The sequence below is a fragment of the Erpetoichthys calabaricus genome, chromosome 16 (genome assembly GCF_900747795.2).
Source record: "Erpetoichthys calabaricus chromosome 16, fErpCal1.3, whole genome shotgun sequence".
NCBI classification, from domain to species: domain Eukaryota; kingdom Metazoa; phylum Chordata; class Cladistia; order Polypteriformes; family Polypteridae; genus Erpetoichthys; species Erpetoichthys calabaricus.
The window spans coordinates 30,651,658-30,675,660 of NC_041409.2; the positions used below are offsets into that span (position 1 = coordinate 30,651,658).

General features: G+C 34.7%; 1 protein-coding gene across 1 annotated transcript in view; it reads right to left on the minus strand.

The window, feature by feature from the left end:
• Positions 1-24,003, minus strand: part of dicer1 (dicer 1, ribonuclease type III) — an 81,723-nt gene that overhangs the window by 27,457 nt on the left and 30,263 nt on the right. The window contains exons 11-21 of the mRNA XM_028822096.2: positions 22,429-22,561; positions 19,841-20,083; positions 18,467-18,621; positions 15,020-15,152; positions 10,252-10,327; positions 9,339-9,478; positions 8,709-8,888; positions 7,912-8,125; positions 3,500-3,653; positions 1,613-1,795; positions 1,372-1,477 (exon numbers count right to left, since the gene is read on the minus strand). Coding sequence (XP_028677929.1) covers positions 1,372-1,477; positions 1,613-1,795; positions 3,500-3,653; positions 7,912-8,125; positions 8,709-8,888; positions 9,339-9,478; positions 10,252-10,327; positions 15,020-15,152; positions 18,467-18,621; positions 19,841-20,083; positions 22,429-22,561 — 1,717 coding nt within the window. The remainder of the gene's footprint in view (positions 1-1,371; positions 1,478-1,612; positions 1,796-3,499; positions 3,654-7,911; positions 8,126-8,708; positions 8,889-9,338; positions 9,479-10,251; positions 10,328-15,019; positions 15,153-18,466; positions 18,622-19,840; positions 20,084-22,428; positions 22,562-24,003) is intronic.

Consider the following 24,003-nt stretch of genomic DNA (forward strand, 5'->3'; position numbering starts at 1 on the left):
TTCCACACAGTTTGTGAATACAATACAAAACCAGATGGCAGAACTAAGGCTCACCAAGGTGACGTAGTCTCAAACTGTCCAAAGACAAAGTGAAAATATCTTTGATGGTGAGCTGTTAGCTAGAAGTCCATAAGACATTCTTGGCTGCAGACTAGGATAGGCTGATCAGCTAGTAGGCTTTTTCTGATGTCTCCAGTATAACCCTGGCACAAGCTATAATGCCTACCTTCTTAAAAGGGTAAGGATAATGATAAATGTGGAAGGCACGTTTTCCTTTCTCAAACCCTTTGCTACTTCAAGTGGATGAATGTGGCACATTTTAAGGCCTTTTCTGTCACCTCTGGAACCGTGTACCCTTCAGGCCCAATGTAAGCTACAAGAACACACAAGGTGTTTTTAAAATTTAAAAGAAACGCTTTACTTTAGAACTATGCACTTTGAGCTGCATTATTTGTATAAAAATGTGCTCTAGAAATAAATGTTGTTGTTGTTATTATGGAAAAAAATAAATAAATGGATAAAGAAAAAAATTATTACCGGTAGTATCTGAATCAGAACTGTTCAGTTCTAGTAAAACGAAATGAGTAATTGGTATCGGCCCATAGAATACCTGATCAGAGCATAGCTAATGTAAACTAAGAACTGGCATACTCTTTGTGGAGTACATTGGTCTTAAATGGCTTAATAAAGTTCACCTCAGATCACTGTTCAAATTCCCTTTAACTTATTTCCATTTACTCCAAATTGTAATGGGGCCTAAGGTTAAAAACCAAACAGAATCAGTTACATGTCACAAGCCACGATGAAGTCCCCCTCATTTATGTTGTGCTACTGCTTTTAGCCCTTTTACTAACCACAGTCTTTAATACCTGTTGTAGAATAACTAAGACAATAGAAAAAGCTACCTTTAATGCAGTACTTATTACCCATAAGTGCATCTTATTTTAGCACACACGCAGAGGTAAATAATAGCAGTGCTCATAAACCTAAAAGAACATCATCTGAAAAAGTAACTTTGGAAATATGACATTATATAGGAATTGCACAGATAAACAAAAGGAGGAAACAAAAAAATACTACTAAAAACTGCCTTAAATGTTTAAGAGGAAGCACTGTCTAATAACTATATGAAAACTGCCACATTTATTACTGTGAATACTGATGCTGGCTCCATTCTCATTATAATCTGGAATATTCAAATTCAATAATGAATATAATGATTAATAGTTCTAGCTCCAGTTTTAAAATGCATCACAAATGCATACAAATTATAAAAAAGTACATGAAATATTTCAGTATTCTGTAAAGTTATAAGGTAAAACTTAGAAAACATCTTTACAATTATTCATGTAAATAAATACGGTTTCAAACCTGTTTGTTCTGAAGACTCTCCCACTTTGCTTTACGTTTTTCAGCACTGCTCAAAGGAAGAGCTTTACCTTTCTGATTGAGATGTCGAGGAGTTAACAAATTCAGTCTTAAAAAAAAAAAAAAAAGATTAAAAAATGAAACTGAAATATAATTACAGTTTCAAAAAAGAAATTGTGTTAATGGGGGTTTGACATATATCTGAAGTGTATCAATTATGTAAAAGGTAACAATTGTTACATACCTTGAAGAAGTGTGGTCCACATCCAGCAAGGGTTGGTTTAAATTTGACAGATCAAGGTTATACTTGGTTTTATAATACTCTGCAAATGTTTCATATTCTGGAGATGGAAATTTACTAAGTGGAGTAAGATCAGTATAGACATCAGCAACATAGAACCGGTGAGGCTGGTCAAAATTGCGATACCTAATAATAAAAGAAACTGCAGTAAGTATGTACATTCAGATCATACGGAATATATAATGAATAATAATACTGCACTAGACCAGACATCCATCCATTATCCAACCCGCTATATCCTAACTACAGGGTCACGGGGGTCTGATGGAGCCAATCCCAGCCAACACAGGGAGCAAGGCTGGAAACAAACCCTTGGCAGGGCGCCAGCCCACCGCAGTAGACCAGACATGCCCAACCTTTTTATGACAATGAGCACCTACAGATTATATAAATATAGACATAGAATAACTTTCAGACATATTCAGAACTTTGGAATCCATGTTTTTGCTAAATTAATTTAGTAAAAAAAATCTCAGGAATTGAAAGTCTTCATTTGACATGGTTTTAGGTACAGTCTTCTTCTTATCTGTGTCACTAATATGGTGTGTTCATGTAATTTATAACTTGGCAGTTTGGGAATGTTTGCATCTTTCCTTCATAGTGGAAACTGCTGAACCTATTCCTCTGGATGTTTATTAATTTGGCAGTGAAGTTTTTGAACAAATGCATTGAGCAATTTCAATAAAAACCTAAATTAAATAACATCGGCTCCAAGTCTTGCAGGTATTTACAGTATTAATATCATGTCAAACACTGTCAAGTTCAAGCAGATAACTGGTTAGGATCAATGTCTAAATAAGATTTTGTTTTCTAACTTAATGAGGTAAACCAGTGCTTAATTTTCTAAGAACAACTGGACCTCTACATAGACGACTGCAGCCTGATGCATTTTATCATCATATACTTGTTCAAAAAGGCACAGATTGACCAGGGGGTTTGTTATGAAATACAAATTTAACTACTGTTGCAAGTGTATCTTGCAAGAGCCATTATGTTTTTCTCCTAAGCTAGACACTGAAAATGCATCATGCAATGACATTTTGCACACTTAGCTTTTTTCCTTCAAGCACCTATTAAAATCTTCATTGAATGTATTTCTGTTATTGAAGCTGCCTTTCAGTACAGATGCAACTATGGTTACATAAAGACGTGTGAGTGATAAAAGTCAAGAATCAATTGTGTTAAAATATTGTGTTGTGGTAGAAAGGTTAATAAAAATGTGTAAAGTTTGGTCAATATGCAGTTCCTAAGCAATCAGCTAGGGCTTATCTTCTACAATTATATTTTTATTCAATTTGATGATAAAAGAGCTCTGTGATGGTGTTTTGAACACAAGTTTTTCACAGTATGTTCCAGTAATGGAGATGTTCTTCATATCTTGCCAAATCCTAATTTTGCATTATTTTTAAAAATCTCTTTTGCTTGATATTCTAGAATAGATATTGTAGAATTACTTAGCTAGGTATACTTACATTTGCATGCAGCATCTACATGGCATGCAGGCTTTGGTAACTGTGACCCTGGAACATATGTCTGATTAAAACTTTAGGTCAAATTAATGTTGTGAGACCAAATAAAATAAAGCAACAAACATTTCTCAGAAAATACACCCAACTCTTAGCAATGCAATTCAGGCTTGTGTGAAACCAGATACACTGGGCCAGTTCTAAGGCCAAACCTGAACCAGACATCTCTCAGAAACAGAAAATTTACTTATTTCTTTAATGAATTACCTGAATGTTGCCAAGCTTTAAAACTTCTAGATTCCAAATTAGGACACTCTGTTATAGCCTACCCAAATGCGAACAAATTATCACATTTCATACTAACCTTGGAATGATAACAGCATCTTGGTAGTCTTCCAATTTGAAAGCAAAGGGATTTTCTTTTGTATACTGTGTGTTGGGAATGCCGATTCGTGCTTCAGATTTTTCAATATCCTCCATAAACTTAAAGTCTAAATCCAATATGTTGGAGCCCTCAACTGAGAGAGAGAGGCAGAAAACAATCAGATCAATTCAATGTCCCTCATTATAAACTATTTATCAAAGCAGTTGACTTGCACTTTATTACTTCACTTCTAAGACATACTATAACACACCTTAGATGATGAGAGGCTACTTCAGAAAACAAGCCAAAGACATAACCTAAAGAGATCAGCGAAAACAAATGGAAGCATGTACATGAGAACAAGGTAACTGCTTGGGGTGAAGACAATCAATAATGTGTTGCATGAGAAAGTTTAACAAGAAATTAAGATGAAGGTAAAAGTCAACATAGTAAGAATCAGAAGAAAGAAATCAAAGAACCAGAAAAAACACAACTGGCAGAGGCAAACAGGGAAGTTCTTATATGTTCTTGTATGCATGCCCAATTCTTTTGTGGTTATGGCTAAACACAGTTACTCATACACACCCACACCCAACTTGAGGACTGGTATGCTCATTCATTTGGAGGTCGAAAGGTGAACCAGTAATAGGATTTAACCTGTATTCTTATATCTTATCAGCTTAGTCCACAGAACTATGCTGACCGATGAAGATGAATCACAAAAAGAAATCTATATCAATGACCAATTAATATGATGAAATATGCAAAGTCCCATATAAAATTTAAATTATGCCAGCAAAGACCCTGGGCTGATTAGGACTGCTAACAGCTTCAGCATACATCAACTCTATAAATTTGACAAGACATCTCTTAACAAAATAGTGCCTGGATTTTATTCTTGTAAGCATCTATTAATGTTTACAGTTCTGCTCATAATTGCTAACTTGCTTGACTAGAATATGGCAAAGTCAATACTTCAACTGTTGTGTCAGCCATTAGAGAAACATTTCTACTGAAACTAATCATTTGGTTGTAGATTTAGCACAGGCTAAATTAAAAGCCAATGAATGGTGAACACAAGAATCCTTTCCAGGATCAGAGCTTTTCCAAATTGTTAAGCAATGCAGCACAATAAGGACTTATCCATGAGAGAACAAAATATGTAGAAGAAAGGCTACAGCATAATATAATTTGCTTTGAAAAATTAAATTAAGTGGCTGATCTTCTTTTCCCATTTCTTTACATGTCAGCTGGAAATTTACTCTATTTCATTTTCTTAGTACAGTATAGACAGATATACAAATTGCAAACTACAAAACAGCTGGGTTTAATGACTTTCTTTGAGAGAATTCAAATTATTTTCTATAAGGCTTAAGACATAAATGGTTGCCACTCTGCAAGATCACATAAACCACGGCCACTGACAGATAATGACTTCTCAATAAGTTGTTTGCTAGGAAATGTCAGTATTGGCTCAACACCGTCCATGTGTGGTCATTTTAACAATAGTAGTCTTTACTAACACAACCCATCAATGCCAAATAGGTTTGTATTGCGGTGCAGTGGAGAAAATATTTTTAAACAACTGAAATGAATTGTTTCTTTCCAGATGATTCATTTTAATATGTTACATTTGACACAGGTTAAGCCTGCCTTAAACTGCGTGACTATCAATGAAACATGTTTTAAAGTTTCATGTGACTACAGACTTCAAACCTTTTACAATACAGACATGGACATATTTGTTAGCACCCTTCCATGAAAAAGAAAGACCCACACTTGTCTCTGAAATTACTTAAAACTGAAAAAAAAAAAAATAATAAATGGCATCCATCACTGTTTTATTCCATATTTAACAAAAAATCAGACTCTGCTTTATAATTTTGGTTCAAAAGAATATTTCAAATAATACAAAGGAAAATGGCATGGACAAAAACGAAGGGAGCCTTAACCCAATATTGTGTTGCTCAGTGGCAATCACTGCAAACAAGCGATTCCTGTAGCTCTCAATGAGACTTCTGCACCTGTCAACTGCCAGCTTGTCTCTCTCTTCCTGAGCAAACCGCTCCAGCTGTGTCAATTTTGAAGGTCAAAGGGAACCCCAGAACATAACTAAGCCTCCTCCACATTTCTAACCTTTACCTTTAACATGCTTGTCTATCATTTTCTTTATGATCTCCTCAGACAATTCTCTCTCCTTTGCTTTCTCTGCTCTATGTTCAGTGAAGGAGACACTGGAGTGAGTATTCTTTTCCATTTAAATAGGCTGAGTGATGGCATCATTGGAAACATGTGCGATACTAATTAAAGAAAACAGCTAGTGTGAAAAATCACTCAAAGCCCAATTATTTTTGATCTTTTCTAGGGGTAACAACAAATGTGTTCAGGTCATTTTAAAATATCTTCATAGTGAAAGCAATACTTTATTCATTTTCACACTTGCTTTTCCTTACTTGATGACATATCACTGGCATGCAGGTATACATGGGACAACTGACATTCATTAATCACTTTCAGGAGACATACAGATCATTGAAAAAGTGCTAGAAGGGTACCAGCAAATTTGTCCATGTCTGTATGTTAATAACAGCAACATAAATATTTAGTTCAGCAAAGGATGCCTCATATTTGTAGTCACATTGCAATTTAATACAACATCTAAATGAAAAAATAAAATAAGTAACTAGAAGTAAAAAAAAAAAAAAAAAAAAAAAAAAAAAAGAAGTACATTTGTATAAACCTAAAATAAAGCAATAGTATAATACAGTCATACACCCCTCTCAGCCTGCATAATAATTGACTCGACTTTCAACCAGAAAGATAACAGTGGTATGTCTTTCGTTTCCTAGGAGTACTGCGGTGTTTTCCAAACAAAGATTTTTAGTGACGCAGTATTTAGTCGTATGAAATTAAATCAAATGTGAAAAACTGGCTGTGCACAAATGTGTGTCCCCTTGTAATTTTGTTGATTTGAATGCCTGTCACTGCTCAATGCTGATTACTTGGTTGATGAGCTCGTTAAGCCTTGAACTTCATAGACAGGTGTGTCCAGTCATGAGATATAAAGGTATTTAAGGTGGTCAATTACAAGTTGTGCTTCCTTCCCTTTGACTGTCCTCTGAAGAGTGACAGACAGCATGGGATCCTCAAAGCAACTCTCCAAAGATCTGAAAACAAAGATTGTTCAGTCTCCTGGTTTAGGGGAAGGCTACAAAAAGCTCTCTCAGAGGTTTAAACTGTCAGTTTCAACTGTAAGGAATGGAATCAGGAAATGGAAGGCCACAGGCACAGTTGCTGTTAAACCCAGCATGTCTGGCAGGCCAAGAAAAATACAGGAGCGGCATATGAGCAGGATTGAAAGAATGGTGACAGACAACCCACAGATCACCTCCAAAGACCTGCAAGAACATCTTGCTGCAGATGGTGTATCTGTACATCATCCTACAATTCAGCACAATTTGCACAAAGAACATCTGTATGGCAGGGTGATGAGAAAGAAGTCCTTTCTGCACTCACGCCATAAACAGAGTCGCTTGTTGTATGCAAATGCTCATTTAGACAAGCCAGATTCATTTTGGAACAAAGTGCTTTGGACTGATGAGACAAAAATTGAGTTATTTGGTCACAACAAAAAGCGTTTTGCATGGTGGTAGAAGAACACCACATTCCATAAAAAACACCTGCTACCTACTGTCAAATTTGGTGGAGGTTCCATCATGCTATGGGGCTGTGTGGCTAGTTCAGAGACTGGGGCCCTTGTTAAAGTCGAGGGTCTGATGAATTCAACCCAATATCAACAAATTCTTTAGGATAATGTTCAAGCATCAGTCACAAAGTTGAAGTTACACAGGGGTTGGATATTGACAATGACCCAAAACACAGTTCAAAATCTACAAAGCCATTCATGTAGAGGGAGAAGTACAATGTTCTAGAATGGCAGTCACAGTCCCCTGACTTGAATATCATCGAAAATCTATGGGATGATTTGAAGCAGGCTGTCCATGCTCGGCAGCCATCAAATTGAACTGAACTGGAGAGATTTTGTATTGAAGAATGGTCAGAAATACCTCCATCCAGAATCCAGACACTCGTCAAAGGCTATAGGAGGACAGCGTCTAGAGGCTGTTAGATTTGCAAAAGGAGGCTCAACTAAGTATTGATGTCATATCTCTGCTGGGGTGTCCAAATTTAGGCACCTGTCTAATTTTCTTATGATGCATATTGCACATTTTCTGTTAATCCAATAAACTTAATGTCACTGCTGAAATCCTACTGTTTCCATAAGGCATGTCAGATATTAAAAGGAAGTTGCTACTTTGAAAGCTCAGCCAATGAGAAACAAAAATCCAGAGAATCCACAGGGGTTCCCAAACTTTTTCATATGACTGTAACTGTAATGGTCAAATACTTACCAACATTAAGAGGTAGTACACAGTAGGCTGCATCAGCCTCTGCAGGTCTGAACTCTAGTGCAGGTTTTTCAAGACGAAGAATGTGAGAAAAAATGTACTGGTGAAGCCTGGTAATCAGTTCTAGTTGTTGAGCACTCAAAGTAAAGCCCGACTTTTGCAGTTCTATGGATATTGTAACTTCACCAGAGCGAGTATACACTGGAAAATGAGGAATCTGGAAAAAAAGAAGAAAAACAAAAGAGATTGAGCATCCATCCATCCATTATCCAACCCGCTATATCTCAACTACAGGATCACGGGGGTCTGCTGGAGCCAATCCCAGCCAACACTGTCAGTGTATTTAACAGAACACCTGTACTGGCTTACTTAGCAACAGAGAAGAACTCCAGCACTACTGACAGCTGCAGCCAGCTAAGCAGCATTAAATGGTTCAACAATCACTCAGAAAAAGTACCTATGTGGCAGACTTATGAAGGTGTCTTTATAAGACAATCCTATTATCATGATCGTATTATTTTTTTTTATATATTACTATAGCCTTTAAGCAGACAAGCTGCAAATGAAAATGAAGAAACACACTGTGGGTGAAAATCAAGTTAAAACATTCTCCTGTACTTTATACTTTGTTTTAAGTTTAAAAAAAGTTTTTACCCAACAACACACACATATACACATGCACACTGAAGCTTACAGATGATGTTGCCTAACAAAGAAGGCATACAGCTGCACAAAGAAACTGTTAAATTAAAAAAGTCAAGACCTAAATCAAAGTTTACATTTTCTACCTAGAAACTTACCCGAGGTATTGGTTTGGCTGTTAATATCCCAAAGCATCTGGTAGTATCTTCTGGAGGGTACAACTTTCTTCTTCTAAAGTTTAACTCATCTGGAAGAGGTGTGGTAAGCACCATACCAATAACATAAAGGTAGCATGGTTGATCAGGTACAGGATAGCTTTCTCTCAGGCATTCAGGAATCTAAAAAAAATTGCATAAAAACTTAAAGCCAACTTATATATGTTTAAAGGAAACTTTTGTAAGTGGTGCAAGGGGTCTTAAACACAATTGTCTGAGTGCTAGAGAAGAGCATCCAAAATAAAAACAAACAATGCAAAACCTGAAGGTGAATTAAACCAATAAGGGAGACCGAGTCTGAGCGACAGCAATTACGTAAAATGAGGGTGAAATTACATGTGATTAAGCTGCATGTACAGCTCACATGACAGGCAACTTAACAGAGCTTTACTCTCAAGATCCACTTAAGTTCTCTATAGGTGGGTTTAAGCGGTCATTAAATTGTCAGATTTTATCCTCACAGTGCTTGTTCTTTTTAGGTTAAATTGATTTTTTTTTTAGATATAAATTATTTACATGTTCATTACAAGAAAAAAAAAAAAAAAACTACTCAAACTATACATTTATACTAACAGCTTTTGGATAGCATTGTCTTCGTTTTGTAGACCCAGGTCTTCCAGGTACACTGGTTTCTTCCTCATCATGTAAATCTAGCTCTTCTTCATATTTAACCGTTTCTTTCCCAACAGGCATCAAATGATCATCTAGTTCACCTAGTTACAAAGAGACAAACAAAAAAGTACACTCACTTTGCATTTAAATAACTAATTCAAGGCACATGTTTTCCAAAAGATTACAGTAGAAGGCTAATGAAATACTTTAGTGGTAGTAACTGCACATCTATTTTCTGAACCAATTTAGTGTAGTCCAGGATTATATTCATAAGAGCTGAAGCCTATCAGGAAACATCAACTATATGGCAGTCTCTTGTTTTACAGACTTATTATTATTATTGTTGTGGAACATCTATATTAATTATAAATCACACTTCTCTTCTTCAGAACATTCTTTGAAAAGCAAGTGGGAATGGCACTAGCTAAAGAATTTAATTTTAAAGAACATTTTACATTTGTATTTATGGATAAGTTCTTTAATTTTTCCCCCCTCAAAAACACTAATAATTTGGTCCTTAGAAGGTATAAAATCATTACCCCACTTCTGTAAGGCAGCTTGGGATAAGAAACACTGTTATAAGAAATGCGCCCTACACCCTCATCAAGAAAAATACACAAAAGAAAAATTGTGTGTTTACAAGTCGTGCTAGGGTAGGATTTGTAACAGCATTTACATTGACAACTGAAACAGATCAAATGTTATTTATCTGAATGATAAGATCCATAGCATCAGGCAAAAAGGAACACTCTGATCAAGCAGCTTCACAACAGGTTTAAAAATGACAGTGCCACAATATCTGATTTTAAGACAATGCAACAAGAACATACAAACCACAAAAGTACAGCATTTTACTACTTTATTTATTTTTTACCTATACTGTGCAATTTTTCACAACATAAGAGGGCTACGGCCTTCTCTGATAATCTTGCACAAGCCATGGGTGGTCCCTGGAAAAAAAAGAAACAGATAAACAAATAAATCATAAAGTGCTATTAGAGCTGAAAAAAAATTCTAAAATTAACAGAGTGCACAATAAAATGCAAATATAACCGTGGTTATGTAGCTTTCCATCTGTGATGCCGGATTAACATATTACAGAGTAAATGAGTAAATGTCAGAATCGTTTCAGACTTAGACTTTTTTTTTTTTTTTACTAAAAAAGGAAGAGTCATTGATAAAGTTTATTACAAAGGGAACTTGCTTTAGTCATTGTAAAGAACAAACTTTAAGGAAAGTAAAAAAAAAAAAAAACATTTCATTAAAAATGATCATCAATCTGTAGTTCGCTTAACTTAGGTGAGTCAAAGTGAATGTAGGTGGCTACTTAATGTTAGTAAATAAACAGCTTGTTACAGAAATATTGAAAAAATATTAAGTATAAATGGGAAAATTGTGTATATATTAAACTTTGTAAAGCTGTAAAAAAATTTGCTTATAATGAAGGTTTATGAAGTGTTTCGTCTTGATAGAGAGAATGTGTTGGATCTTTGAACATTTACAATGCATGTATTACTGTTAGCTTTTACATAGAACCTGGATAGGATGAAATGAAGGCTTTCTTTGTTCACACAAGAAAAAAAGGAGAAGAGGTTAAATGTTACATTCTGTGACAACACAGGTGTTGTGTTCATTAAAAAAAATTTGCACGCAGTATTTTTATGTCTGGCACAGTCTGAGGACAAAACCCTAAAACATCATAAGGGCAGACAAATCTGTCCATAGTAGTGTTGTACAGTACAGTTTACAAAGCTCTCCATACATGTTTTCAGTAGTTTTGTACAGTACTGTTCATTTAATACAGTAAATAACTTCTGCTGTCATTTCTCTACAAGGCATTCTAAACTGCAGATTCTCTGTGTTTAGTACGAAAACACAAATAATTTTTGTTCTGGAACTTTTCTCTAAGATTCAATAGTTCTATCCTTTTTAATAAAACTATTTGGCTGAATAGTTTACCCTGTAATTTTTCTTTGTTTTGTTAAATAGTTTGCAAGACTATAATATGGCTTGTTCTTCATTTTCTTCAGTTATTTGATTTGAAACTATCCAAACTGAAAATTTTTATTGGAATTTGTAAGTACAATCCACGATAAGCGTTAAACACGTTCAAATGTAAGTGAAATCACAACACCAAACTCTGGATAAATATTCTAAAAAGGTTATTGAGCTATTAGTTTATGGTAATTTCACACAGTTATACTGTTCTAAGAATAGCTAGTAGGTGATTTTGTATTGGATATTGTTGTGATGTGAGATTTTGTATGTAAGTCGATAAATATTTTGTATGTCTTTATTTGTAACTTAAGCTAAGCAATGTAATATTAGTGTTACATTAGTGAGAAGCATTCATGTTTACAGCCCCTCGATTTGGGGGATGTGCCTCAAACCAGTTTGGCAAGTGTTTCTTTGTTAAAGTCTCTCTCAGAACCCCCCCGCAGGAAAGCCAGACTGTCTAACTGCCAAGCTTTTACCTTTATATATGGTTTTGGGGGCAGGTGTGAAGATGTTCTATTCCCCCAATGGTCTGAAGTATGGCTGTTTGGGACTGGCTTATATCAGAAGCATTTAAGTATCATGACGTCCTATTGGCCCTAGGGGTTGGACAGATAATCTATAAATTTGTTTGCTTAACCCCACTCTCTCTCTCTCTTACCAAACTGATGCATGAACTGAAAAGGACAACACATTGCAGAGCACAGCTCGGCAGCCATATTGAGACAGGCATGCGGCCTGTTCTGAAGAAAGTTGACCACCAATGATGCCTTAACTGGAGACATTTTTAAGTAACTAACAAGTCTGTGTGCTGCCTGAAACTACAGATCACCATTTATCAGGTTGTATGGTTGCAAATATTCAAATGTACTTTGCATATTGTTATTATTTATGAATAGTACCAATAATACATTATTTAAATTGTAACTTAACTCCTGCTGGTCTTTTACTACACCTAATCGCCTGAGGTTATTGATGTAGAAGGGAAGGTGGGGAGAAGTTATATACTATAATACCTTATAAACAGGGGTAAGTCTGTGAGATCTGAGGAATTCTGACAAAGGTTACACATTAATAATACAAAAGGGGAAAGTACAGCAATATAAAATTCTACCAGGACAAAACACATATCTTCAACTTTCATTTTTCTCCCATCTAGGAACACTGAGAAAGACTGAACTTTTGTTCAAGGCTCACTTTAACCTCAGTATTTTCAAGTTTATTACAACATTTATACACTATCTTTAACTAATGCTACTAATACTAGGAGCTTTAAAAACTACTGCAGGAAACAATGGGTCTTATCGAATTTCTTGTAACCAAAGTCAGCAAAACAAGTGTATATTTTGTCTTTGCTATCCTACTTTGCTGAAAAAGCACTTTGGTTTTATCCATTAGAGCTGAGTAATTTGTAAATTTAACCTTACTTATAAAATTGGAAGGTAAAATCCAGAACAAACAGACATTAAAAAAGCACTGTGAAAGGTCTATGTATAAACCGACAGCAATATGAATATGGGTAGGGAAAGAGAAACAGAAAGCAAGACCATACTCGCTATAAGCACAAGTCCCAATAAAAGTTCTATGAAATAAGACAATATGGCCCTCTTTACAAACATTTAAAAACTATTTTGGGTTAAACAACAAGTAATGATCGATTACTCTAAGGATCACACTTGTTTGGCTCTGTAACTGTGATTAGACCTGATAAGATAAGATAGCTGTGTTTATTCATGTGTAAAGTGGTCTGTTTCACTGTGGCCAAACTTGTGGTCCAAATAAAACATACATCAGTGAAAAGGTTAGACGTGTGTGTTTTGTTTTTGTTTTTTTTTAAGCCTTACAATACAGTACATGATACTGCTTGTGTTTAGCCAGTCTGCTTAAAACTGCAGTGAAAATCTTTATACAGAGATCCTGACACTGCATTTGTAGTTTCTAGGTCATGTCAACACTAATTTTACTTGTCTCAGCATATGTAGTTTCTGATGTCATACTAATCAAAGTACTGTCCATAAATGAGTTGCCCTGATTTTATTTCTTCATGAGATAGTTGTGTTTATGTTTTAATGGTTTTTATTGTTGCTTCGCACCCTCCCCCACCATAACCTATTGTCTATGGGGGAGAAGTGAAAGCTTTAGATTTATCAAAAATTACGATCTCTGGTTTTCAACTGATCTCAACATTTTAGGGTCTCCTGATACTAAAAACATCAATATCTTGAAAATGGGTGTGTATCCCCGTTTCTTAAGGATGGCCTAGAGCTATGATGGCCAGATGAAAAAGTGCCAAACTTGAAACTTCAGTCTGTTATGAGATGACGATGTGCTGATTAGTTTTTGAGCCAAACAACAGAAAAGGGTACACTAGAGGAACCCTCAAACACCATAATTCTGCAATTAATTATAATTTTTCTCGTCAATTGCTATCGTAATGACCTATGTATGATCAGAAAGATTAGCATCAGAGCGGTAAATTAATTACTGAAATGTTGTAGAATAGTTCAGGTAACTTGGTCCCTAGGGCGCAAAGCCTACTAACTCCCATGTATGAATTTTTTTTTGCTATGGTTTCTGTATAAATAAATCAATAGTAAGCAAATCTTCAAGCTCCTGATTCTTTCTAGTTGTTTGTGTTTAGCTGTCACAGAGAAAATGGTGCTGTCCCCAAGTATAAAATTGTATGTATAATTACTGTTGTGCACAGTTATCAAAACATACAGATTATTGAAATAAATTAGAACTATTTTTGTGGCCTCAATTTGATACATAAAAAAATTTTCAGTGGGGCACTTATTGTTTACGGGGTACACTGGCATGGCACACCACAGATCAAACTTGGTGTAGTACTCCTCTTCATATGGTTTACTAATAATGTCATTCAAGGTCCTTCCAGGTAAGAAGAAACCTCATTAGGTAGTTAATATTGTCTTTAATGTCACTTTACACTGTACCCTGCAACAACTGCCCAGATTATCAAAGCATTCATTAGGGTAGTGAGATTATTTCTTGCAGATGCAGGTACAATATACAATGTATTTGAATAAGTAATACGCCTGTATTAAGTATGTCAGTTACATAAGCACTGGTAAGCAAGATAACAAGCCATAAAATTTCATTTCATGTTCCATTGTCAGCAAGGATCAATCTGACATTCTCTGATTTAGGGTTAATACCAAAAATACCAAATAATGTGGGTGGCGGTGAGCTTCTTCTTAAAAAGTACTGAACAACCAGGTAAGGTTTATCAACAAAAATTGCCTTTTTAGCTAAAGTTACTGAAAAATCATTTGGATTAAATAATTAAAAATTCAATTATATTTTAGTTCAAATACAACATGTACTTGTATATTACTATGAGCAACTAATAATAATTTTAACTAGGCAATAAATTAAAAATGTACCTGTGCAGTCTATACAAGCAAGGAAAATCAACTTTGACCTCAAATATCCCCCTGATTAACAGACTGATAGAAGCTTCTATTGCTTTCCATTAAATGAAATAAACAATTCTAATATGGACTCACTTTATAACGTGACCGAATAAAAACATATTATATTATGGAAATCAAACTGCAAAATGAAATATCAACTTTAAACATTTAACAATAACAGAAGAAAAGCAAAGAAACAGTAGAGAAACTTACTGTAATGGGAACTCTGAGGGGTGAATTGATTGGAAGATAAAGTGTTGATCTGTAGAACCCGTCATGGACTTCCACAGTCTTACATTTTGGAGCAAGGTGGGTAAAGGGATCACTGGGTAACCGTGCACAGTACCTACGTTTCATACAAGAGTAACAAAAATGATCTGAATCAAGTTTAATAAAAGTTATTTTAAATGAGCCTTTTATTGCATCCTTTTATTATCAATTATAATTTTAGGGTAACATTTTATGTGCTTACACCAAAATGTGCTGTACATGTACTGGGTTCAATCATCTCTTCAAATTATTAAACAAACATAAGGCTTATGAAATAAAGCTCCATGAGCAGTGGATGTCACCAAATTTGACCTCTCTGGTGCAGATAAATTCAAAGGAAAATACACCAGTGGCTAACAACAGGATTCTAAATCATCAAAGGGAGGTACAGTGGAACAAGGGATAACCTGCTTGCTAGCAATGCTACCTCACTATTCTAGCATCCTTGGTTCAAGTCAGGCACCTTGACACTAGCTACATGGAGAGAACACTTTCTTCCTGTTTTCACATGAGGTTTTCTCCAGGTATTACAAGTTTCCTTCATCTTCCCAAAGATGTGAAGGTTAGGTTAATTCACAATTCAAAACTGGAAAAGGGTGAGTAGACCCTGTGATGGACTGGTGCCTCATCCCTGCCTTGCAACCCAAACACCCAACTGGATGTTTCACAATGGTTTGTTATACCAACTGCTACTACCTGAATGTTAAGTTTTCTTTCATCCGTTTTTTCCAAAATAGTATCAAAAGTAATTACACATAATAGAAGAAACATACATCTCACCTTATGCTTAGCTAAGGTTAAATACTTGTTAATTCTAAGTTTTTCAATTATTTTAATATGGCAAATTACCCATTCGATCGCTAGTGCTATCAATCACATGGTTTGAAAGTGAAAGACAAAATTTGCAATGACAAGGAAAGCAAGTACAGAAGTTAAAAAACATTCATCAAACTTTAGTAATATTCCTTTGGATTTCATAAATTTTACTCTAATATTAAGTTATCCAATGATTGTAAAGTTTGCTTTTATTTGCGTTTAACAAATTATTTAATCAGACAATCAAATAATCAGATCATTTAATCTTGAACATGACAAAAAGGGTATAAATATACTCTATAGTCATAAATTTCCAGCTATTCCTAGTTTCAAACTAGTGAATACTTTTTATCAGCTTTGCATGTAATCCAAAGCGAACTGAACCCAATACATATGTCAAAACTCATAAATGCTATCACGTGCACTGGGCTCTGCCCGATATTCCTCTCCTGCATTTTTTTTTTAATTTAATTTTGTCTGAAATCCATCTTCAGCTCTGTCCATTATGATAAGACTAGTCAACAAACATTTTTTATCAAAGAACAAATTAGGGGTGTTTAAAAAGTAAATTTTCATGTGGATTTCAGACATTTGCCTATATTTTCTCCTACAGTACTTGACTTATGTCTTTTTAGGCTAAGTATATAAAACCCTATTAAGGTGTATTGCTTTTTTTTTAGTTAAATTGATGATTAAAATCTTGTTATTGCCATTTGTGAACATTTTATAATTTTCCCTGTAAAGTTTGGAGAGGATAGTGACAATCATGGTAAATAGTTTCACTGGGATATTTCTGAAATGGAAAAGATACCAAGGCAAGGGTAGTCCCAGTATGCTTGCTGACTACGGTTAGATCCTTCACAGAGATATTCCTAAGGACAGGTACAGCTGTAAGTTTTACACATTCATCGACCTTTTAGACGTGACACTCCCGGAATGTATATACAAACAGCATAGTGTAAATATATATTTACTATAAATTCTAATAATGTATCACTTCAAACCCTTGCCAGAGAGAAAGTCTGATTGGATATTTGAAATCAGAATGAAAAATACTGTAAGATTCACCTATATTGATTCATGTGACCAAAAAAAAAGTTACATTTTGTTTTGTTTAATTTACTCATGGTCATAAGTGGGACCTCTCAATGAGGTTTTGATCCAACTAGTTTAAAAAAAAGATTGCATCTAGAATTAGTATTCTTTATTTAATAGCGATATGCAATGTAACTTACAAAAAAATCATTACATGTACATTGATACACACAATACTCCTGAGGAATTATAAAGTTATCATGCAATAGAAAATGGAATTTAGAGTATGAGACATACAACACTTAAGTGTCGAGGCTAGATGAAATCTATCACTCAAAGAAAACAAGCTAGTAATCAGTTAACTGGGTCTTTACATCTGTAGATATTCAGAAGAGAGTTAGAAAAATGTTTTTGTTTATATTCTAAACAGGTACTGACAAAATAAATGAAACAAATTTAGTAAATGAAGGATATAAATTATATAGAAAGCATGAGTGTCTACACAGGCAGTCCTCGCTAAAGCATGTACAGAATGCTACTCTGTAATGCAGACTGCTAAACCTGCTGATGATTCTCAATTAACTGTGGTCAATGTGATGTTGGCATAGTGGGAAAGTTATCATCATTAATTAACAAAAGGTCAAAGTACAAGAACACAATGACTCAATACGCAAGGGGGTGTTGTGGGGAGTTCTTGGTCAATCAAGTAGCTGTTAGCCACATGACTTCAAATTTCTAAGGCAAGAGCAAGAAATATTGATAAGAACAGCAGACTACGAACTTCACACAGAGATATACTATGGTCTGGATGTTGGGTAGAATTCCCTTATTACACACACGCACACAGAGTCAAAGATATAATTCTATAATTCTCCATCAACATGCACATGAAATATTTGTGAGTCACCTCCAAAGACATAATTGAAAATAATAATAATTTGTCCTGAATGCTTGTGTTGTGGGCTGCATCCGCATGCCAAGTTTTAGGTCCACAGATCTTTTAAATTTCCTAACAGGCAAAATAAATGGCAATAAATAGAAAGCAATTCTGAGTGTTCCCACATTGAACCTTTGAAAAGTCAGGCCTTTCACATCCACAAGACGTGAGAGGGGTCAAAGAATGGTTTTATACATGCCAAAGATGTAAACCATATGCAATAACCGAGTAGCATCTGAAACAATGTTATTCACCATAGCCATGAATATTTATGCACTTTATAAACTGTTACAAAGAAATACTGTATGCCTCATTTTAAAATTATAGTATGGATTTTAGTCATCCCACTGCATAGTTTTGAAATGTCTTATTTTTGTCTCTTCATTTGATGGTTTGAATGTGCATACAATTGAGTGTTTTGCCATATGCTTAGCTACATGTATAATTTACCTCTGAACACAATAAGAATTAAAATTGTGTTTTTGAAAAATCTTGCATTACGCATCAATAACAACTATACATTTTAATGAAATGGGCATATAATGAAAAAAAAATGATTTAAGACAAAAGATAATAAATAGTGAAAGACTAAATATACCAACCTGTTAACATGTCCAATAGCAGTGTTGATTGTAACTCTTGGGCTACCATCTTCAGTTCGCAGAACATATGGTGGTAAAATATTATCATCATCCACAACAGGCTCGATTTCAAATTCATTATAATCAGCAGACTTTGAACATTTGTTTCTCAGGATCTGTAATACAGACAATACGCAATATCCAAATTTTTTTAAGTGTGGCATTAAAACACAGTGCTATAGATGCATATGATTAATAAGAAAAATAAAACCTATTTTTAGATACTGTTCTTAGGGATACTATTAAAGTAGATAAATTACAAATCATTAAGACATAGAGTACAGTGTATTATACAAATAAGTATTAGTCAAATACTAAAAGAAACAAACAAAAAAACCTCATTGAAGGTTGTAGCATCTACAAAACTATACTAAGACATGCTCAGTAGTAAATGCTCTTGAAACGGATATATTATGATAAATAAGGTCACCGTTAACAAAATTTACATAGAAAAAAAACAAACAAACCGTTTTTGCCATCTTAATATTTTATTACCACCTGAATGAAAACGGACTGTGACTCATTTACTTTAGTATAGAACTTAAAAAACACAATTACTCAACAAATATATAAACACAAATGTTTTTTTATCATTCTGAAAAAAAAATGTTCTACAGTATGCACCTGTTTACTTCATAAGGAGTTTACAAAGTTAACCTGACCCATATACCATTTTGAATGTTTCATGCACCCATCTTTCAAGCTTTAAATAAACATTTATCTAAAAATAAGGATATTTTTTAATTAGACTTAACGCAGAAGGCTATAGTGTTGTACACATTTTTTAATAGTTTACAAAGCATGAATGGTATTGCAGAATTATAAATGGTTATATAATTATTCTGCATATTGTTATGTGTAAAGGTATACAATAATCTTAATAATTTCTTAAGCTGCAAAGCCACTATTCACACCTGCTCACTTTCACTGACCCAGAATTCTAGATTTATGCAGTCATTGTCTGTGCACAGCTTGCATATCCTCCCCATGCCTACTGTTTATGCGTTTTCCTATGGGTACAACTGTTTTCTTAGCATATCCAAAAAGTAAGGTTAATTGGTGATTTTTAAGTTGGTCCAATGTACTGTAAGAGTGTGAATGAATGGACCCTGCAGTAGACCGACACTCAACTGGCCGACTCACTTGCTGACTGATTGGTACACTGACACCAGAAATAACATTTGTGTTTCTATTGTTTTCATGTTTCTACAAGTGCCCTATTCATGTAAAAGCAGGCAAACAAATGTGGAATTTCATACTGCTGTAAAATATATTATATAAAAATGAGTAATCATTATGTAAATTTTAAGAGTTAGTTACAAAATAAAGATTTACCTTTTCTATAGCTTTGTATGTTTTAAGATCCTCTTCAAAAGCTTTAGTTTTATCACTGTCAGCCAACATGACAAAATTTGAGAGTGGGGCTCTTGCTCTTCCTTTCGACTGCACATAAGACCGGTATTCTGTTGGCAAATCAAAGCGAACCACCAAATTGCACTTTGGAATGTCTACACCTTCCTCCACAATACTTGTAGCAATAAGCAAGTTTGTTTCATGAGCACGGAACTTTCGAAGTACCTATAAAAATGAAGATATATTATCACACACAATAACTTGTCAACCAAAGAATGAATTACATTACAATAGAACAAAAAGCCACATCTTTAGCACCGTCAGCATTTACCTGTTGTACACAAATTAAATCTCAGAAACCATTTGACAACTGCCAGCTGCCTCCTAATTTTTAAACCATTTCAAGAATGGCTTTACCTTTTTCCCCAAAAAGTTACTTCACTTAGTGCAGGTGATTAATATACAGGCTATAAATATACAGACAATGCCAAATTACAATTTTTATTAATAAATAATATAGTTCAACCTCATTACATCCTTAAAGCGAGTCACAACAATTGACGGATGAAAGGAAGACAAGCAGGCTAAAGAATTATAATTTTGATTTACGACAACTTAACAGGTGAGTCACGGTTGCATGAGTTGGTTTCTAATTCAGTCGATGTCTTTGTGGAGTAAAATTAATTTTTCAGGCAAAATTGTGGTATGCATGGCCGTTATGTTGATCTTGCCAAATGCATTAGAAAGGAGTTACAAGTACTGTGTGTGACAACTGCCAAAAACCAGGTTTGCATTTCTCGGTTTCATTAGTTTTTACACAAAAAGAACTTGGCAGCACTATTTGTTTTTGTGATTTGTAGAACTTCTATTTACTTCTGCTGACGGCATCTTTGAAACAGCATTGTCTGTAAGCTGACTGTCCATTCTGCTGTCCACCAATTAGTGCATTTTAAAAGCAGCTACTACAGTATGTACTTGTCACTCTCAGAAGTTTGATAAGTACTGCTGACATCTCTTGATGCATTATCTATCAGTTCTTATAGATTATACAATAATGTGAAATGTTCACATGCACTTTATCAGTGTAAAACTATACCAATACATATGAGTAATACCGAGTCCTTTCCATTAATGTACAAAAAATAATTATCTTTAAAGTTGTTTAATTGATTTTGAAGCATTACTTTGCAGTTTTTTGGTGAAAAAAACTTCTAGATTTGAACAGTTCTAATTTTATATACAAACCATGGCACCAAGTCAAACCCATTCAAAGCTGGCTTAGTACTCCACCATGCACGTGTCTTGCCTGTTCATCAGCTTGTCATCTTAGCTGACAGAATATCAAGATGCAGTTGATGCCTTGAGAATATCCTCTTTGAAAACCCGAGCTTTGCATTTTTGCAGTTTGTGGACGATGCTATCCCATTGGCCTCAATTTTGAATTTACTTGTCAATCTACCTCTACATCCACACTATTGTCATAAGATTTGAGAGATGCAGAAACAGATAAAATTTAGGTTTCTGCAAAGGACTGCTTTCTATACCATGCCGAGAAATGTAGTGATGCAACAGGACCTACCTTACATTAAACTACTGTTTGTCAGGAATAAAAGAAACCATTTACAAGTTTTTGTCATGTAATCAGAATGCCATTGGACACCACCCCTTGGAGAAGACCCAGAACATGTCGAAGATGATGGGGTACCTGCCCTGTGTATTCTCCTGGAGGAGCTACAGACTTTTACTACTGATAAGGTGGCGTGGTCTTGCAGGAAAGGTGGGCAGAAAATGAGTGACTGAAAACAATACTACTTCTGCTCTGAGATCATGAGGAAAGGAAAGTTTATTGGAGTCAAATTAAAAACTTTGCTCATGGCAAAAACGTAATATAAAGTACCAAGCAAATAAAAATGTTCCTGTTATAAAGCATAGTGGATATACTCATCAAAGCTCAAATGAAAAAATTAATAAAATGATCTGAAGTTATTCCAACATCTTAATAAGCTCAGATTAATTATAATAAGTTAGACATTTCAGTATTTTTGAGCCTACAGATACTGGCAAATCCTGGCAAAGACTAAACCAAACACAAATATGGACGAAAATAAAGTGAAAGCTGCTAACATCATCTACTGACCATCTTTTAATGTTTTAATCATTTTTTTTTTTTTTTTTAATTTCAGCATTTGTTCTTCTTTGGCTTGGGCTCTTACAGTATGTAAATAATGGTACCAAAATATCTAATTCAAAGTCTTGAATTCATATTCAAAGCCAGGGAGGTGAACAGGCATTGAATATACAGTATTTCTTAACCATAATAACAAAAAAGCACAATACTTTCTTAACTGGACATTTTTTATTTATTTATTTATTTATTTAACTCTGACCTCTGACACCGGTTAAAAATTCTTATAATAAACAGGCTGCATTGTTAGCAAACTTGCTGATACACTATTCATATTAAATAGGAAACCAACACATGCAGACTGGTATACTTCAAAATACCTGTGCAACTAAGATTACATAATTTTGTGGCACTATATTACTTCAGTTACTGTCATTGCACTCACCTCTTCTTGCTTTCTGAACTCAACTTCCATTTGTTTGTTTCGAGGTTGATTTTTTCCAATACTATGGCCAGTTATAAAGTTACTGCTGATATAGGCCAATTCTGGGTCCTGTTTACCCGCCTCTTTAATCAACCTGAAATAAAATTTCAACATAACACTCTCAAACCCATTTTATCCACTTCAGAGTTGCAGGAGGGCCAGAAGCCTATCCTGCCAACGTCAGGTGCAAGACAGGAACAAATCTTGGACTGGTCACTAGATGTGTCAATCGTACATGTGCAGCGTGCTGTTCAAAAGCTGATCAGTCTGGAAAGGAAATCCACAAGGAACCACACGACTATTGTCCTGACTGTGATGTTGGGTTGTATATTTCACTGTGCTTCAAGTTATACCACACAAATGACACATTTTGACAGGATATACAGTTATTAGCATTGCATTTTTCATTATTATTTATTACTATTATTTGTATCATTAATACACTTTCTACACTTCTGACTTTGTACTTTTAGTATTTTGCAAGTTTTACAGCAGAAAGATCAGATTTAATAAATATGTAAATTTTCAAGCCAAAAAAATGCAATGCTTTTTACATGTTTTTTTGAGAAAACATTTAACGCTAAGGAGGCTACAAGTGTAAGATGCTGCATTTTAAACAATCTCGCTGTCCAAACTTGAGTGGTGTCCATTTTAATTTAATGGACAAAATAAAGGCTTTCTTGCCATTTGTCTAGTTGCACAGGGTGACTTCTCTGATTACTTTTTGTTCAAATTTATTACTCCACTTTCTTTAATGGAAAGACTAATGTACCAATCATATCTCGTTCACTGATAAAACAAGCTTCCACTCGATGCTCTTTGTTTACATTGTAGGAAGTTTGCTGCAAAAGAAACAAACAAACAAAAAAAAAAAGACGTATGCCATCACAACTATCTTAATACCTTGCGACTAAATTACCATAAACCTTAGAAAAGCTGGGGTTGAAAATATCGGTTTTTGAGATCGGCCTTTTTCCTGATCAAGTCTTTTTTTTATTTAAAATTGTTCGATCAGCGGCCAACTCATCAGAGCATCTCTATCATCAACAAGTGGAGAAGATGTGTCTCAGTATGTCTTAGGGACTCTACCAAGATCAGGATGTCCCTCCAAGATCGATGAAAAGAAAGTAAAAACTGGTCAGGGAGGCCACCAAGAGGCCTACAGCTACATTAAAGGAAATGCAGGAATTCCTGGTAATTACTGCTTGTTCCCTAAATGTGACAACAATCAGTAACATTCTTCATACATCTGGTGTGTGGGGTAGGGTAACATGACAAAAGCCTTTTCTCACAAAGAAAAACATCCAAGACCAGCTAAACATTGCAAAGGTGTCTCCCACAACCATGTGGAAAAATGTATTATGTTCTGATGAGACCAAGGTTGAACTATTTGGCCATAATTCCAAAAATTATATATTATGCAAAAATAACAGCACATCATCAAAAGCACAGAGGTAGCATTATGCTTTGGGGCTGCTTTTCTTCAACTTGAACTGGGGCTTTAGTCAGGAGGATGGAACCATGAATAGCTACAAG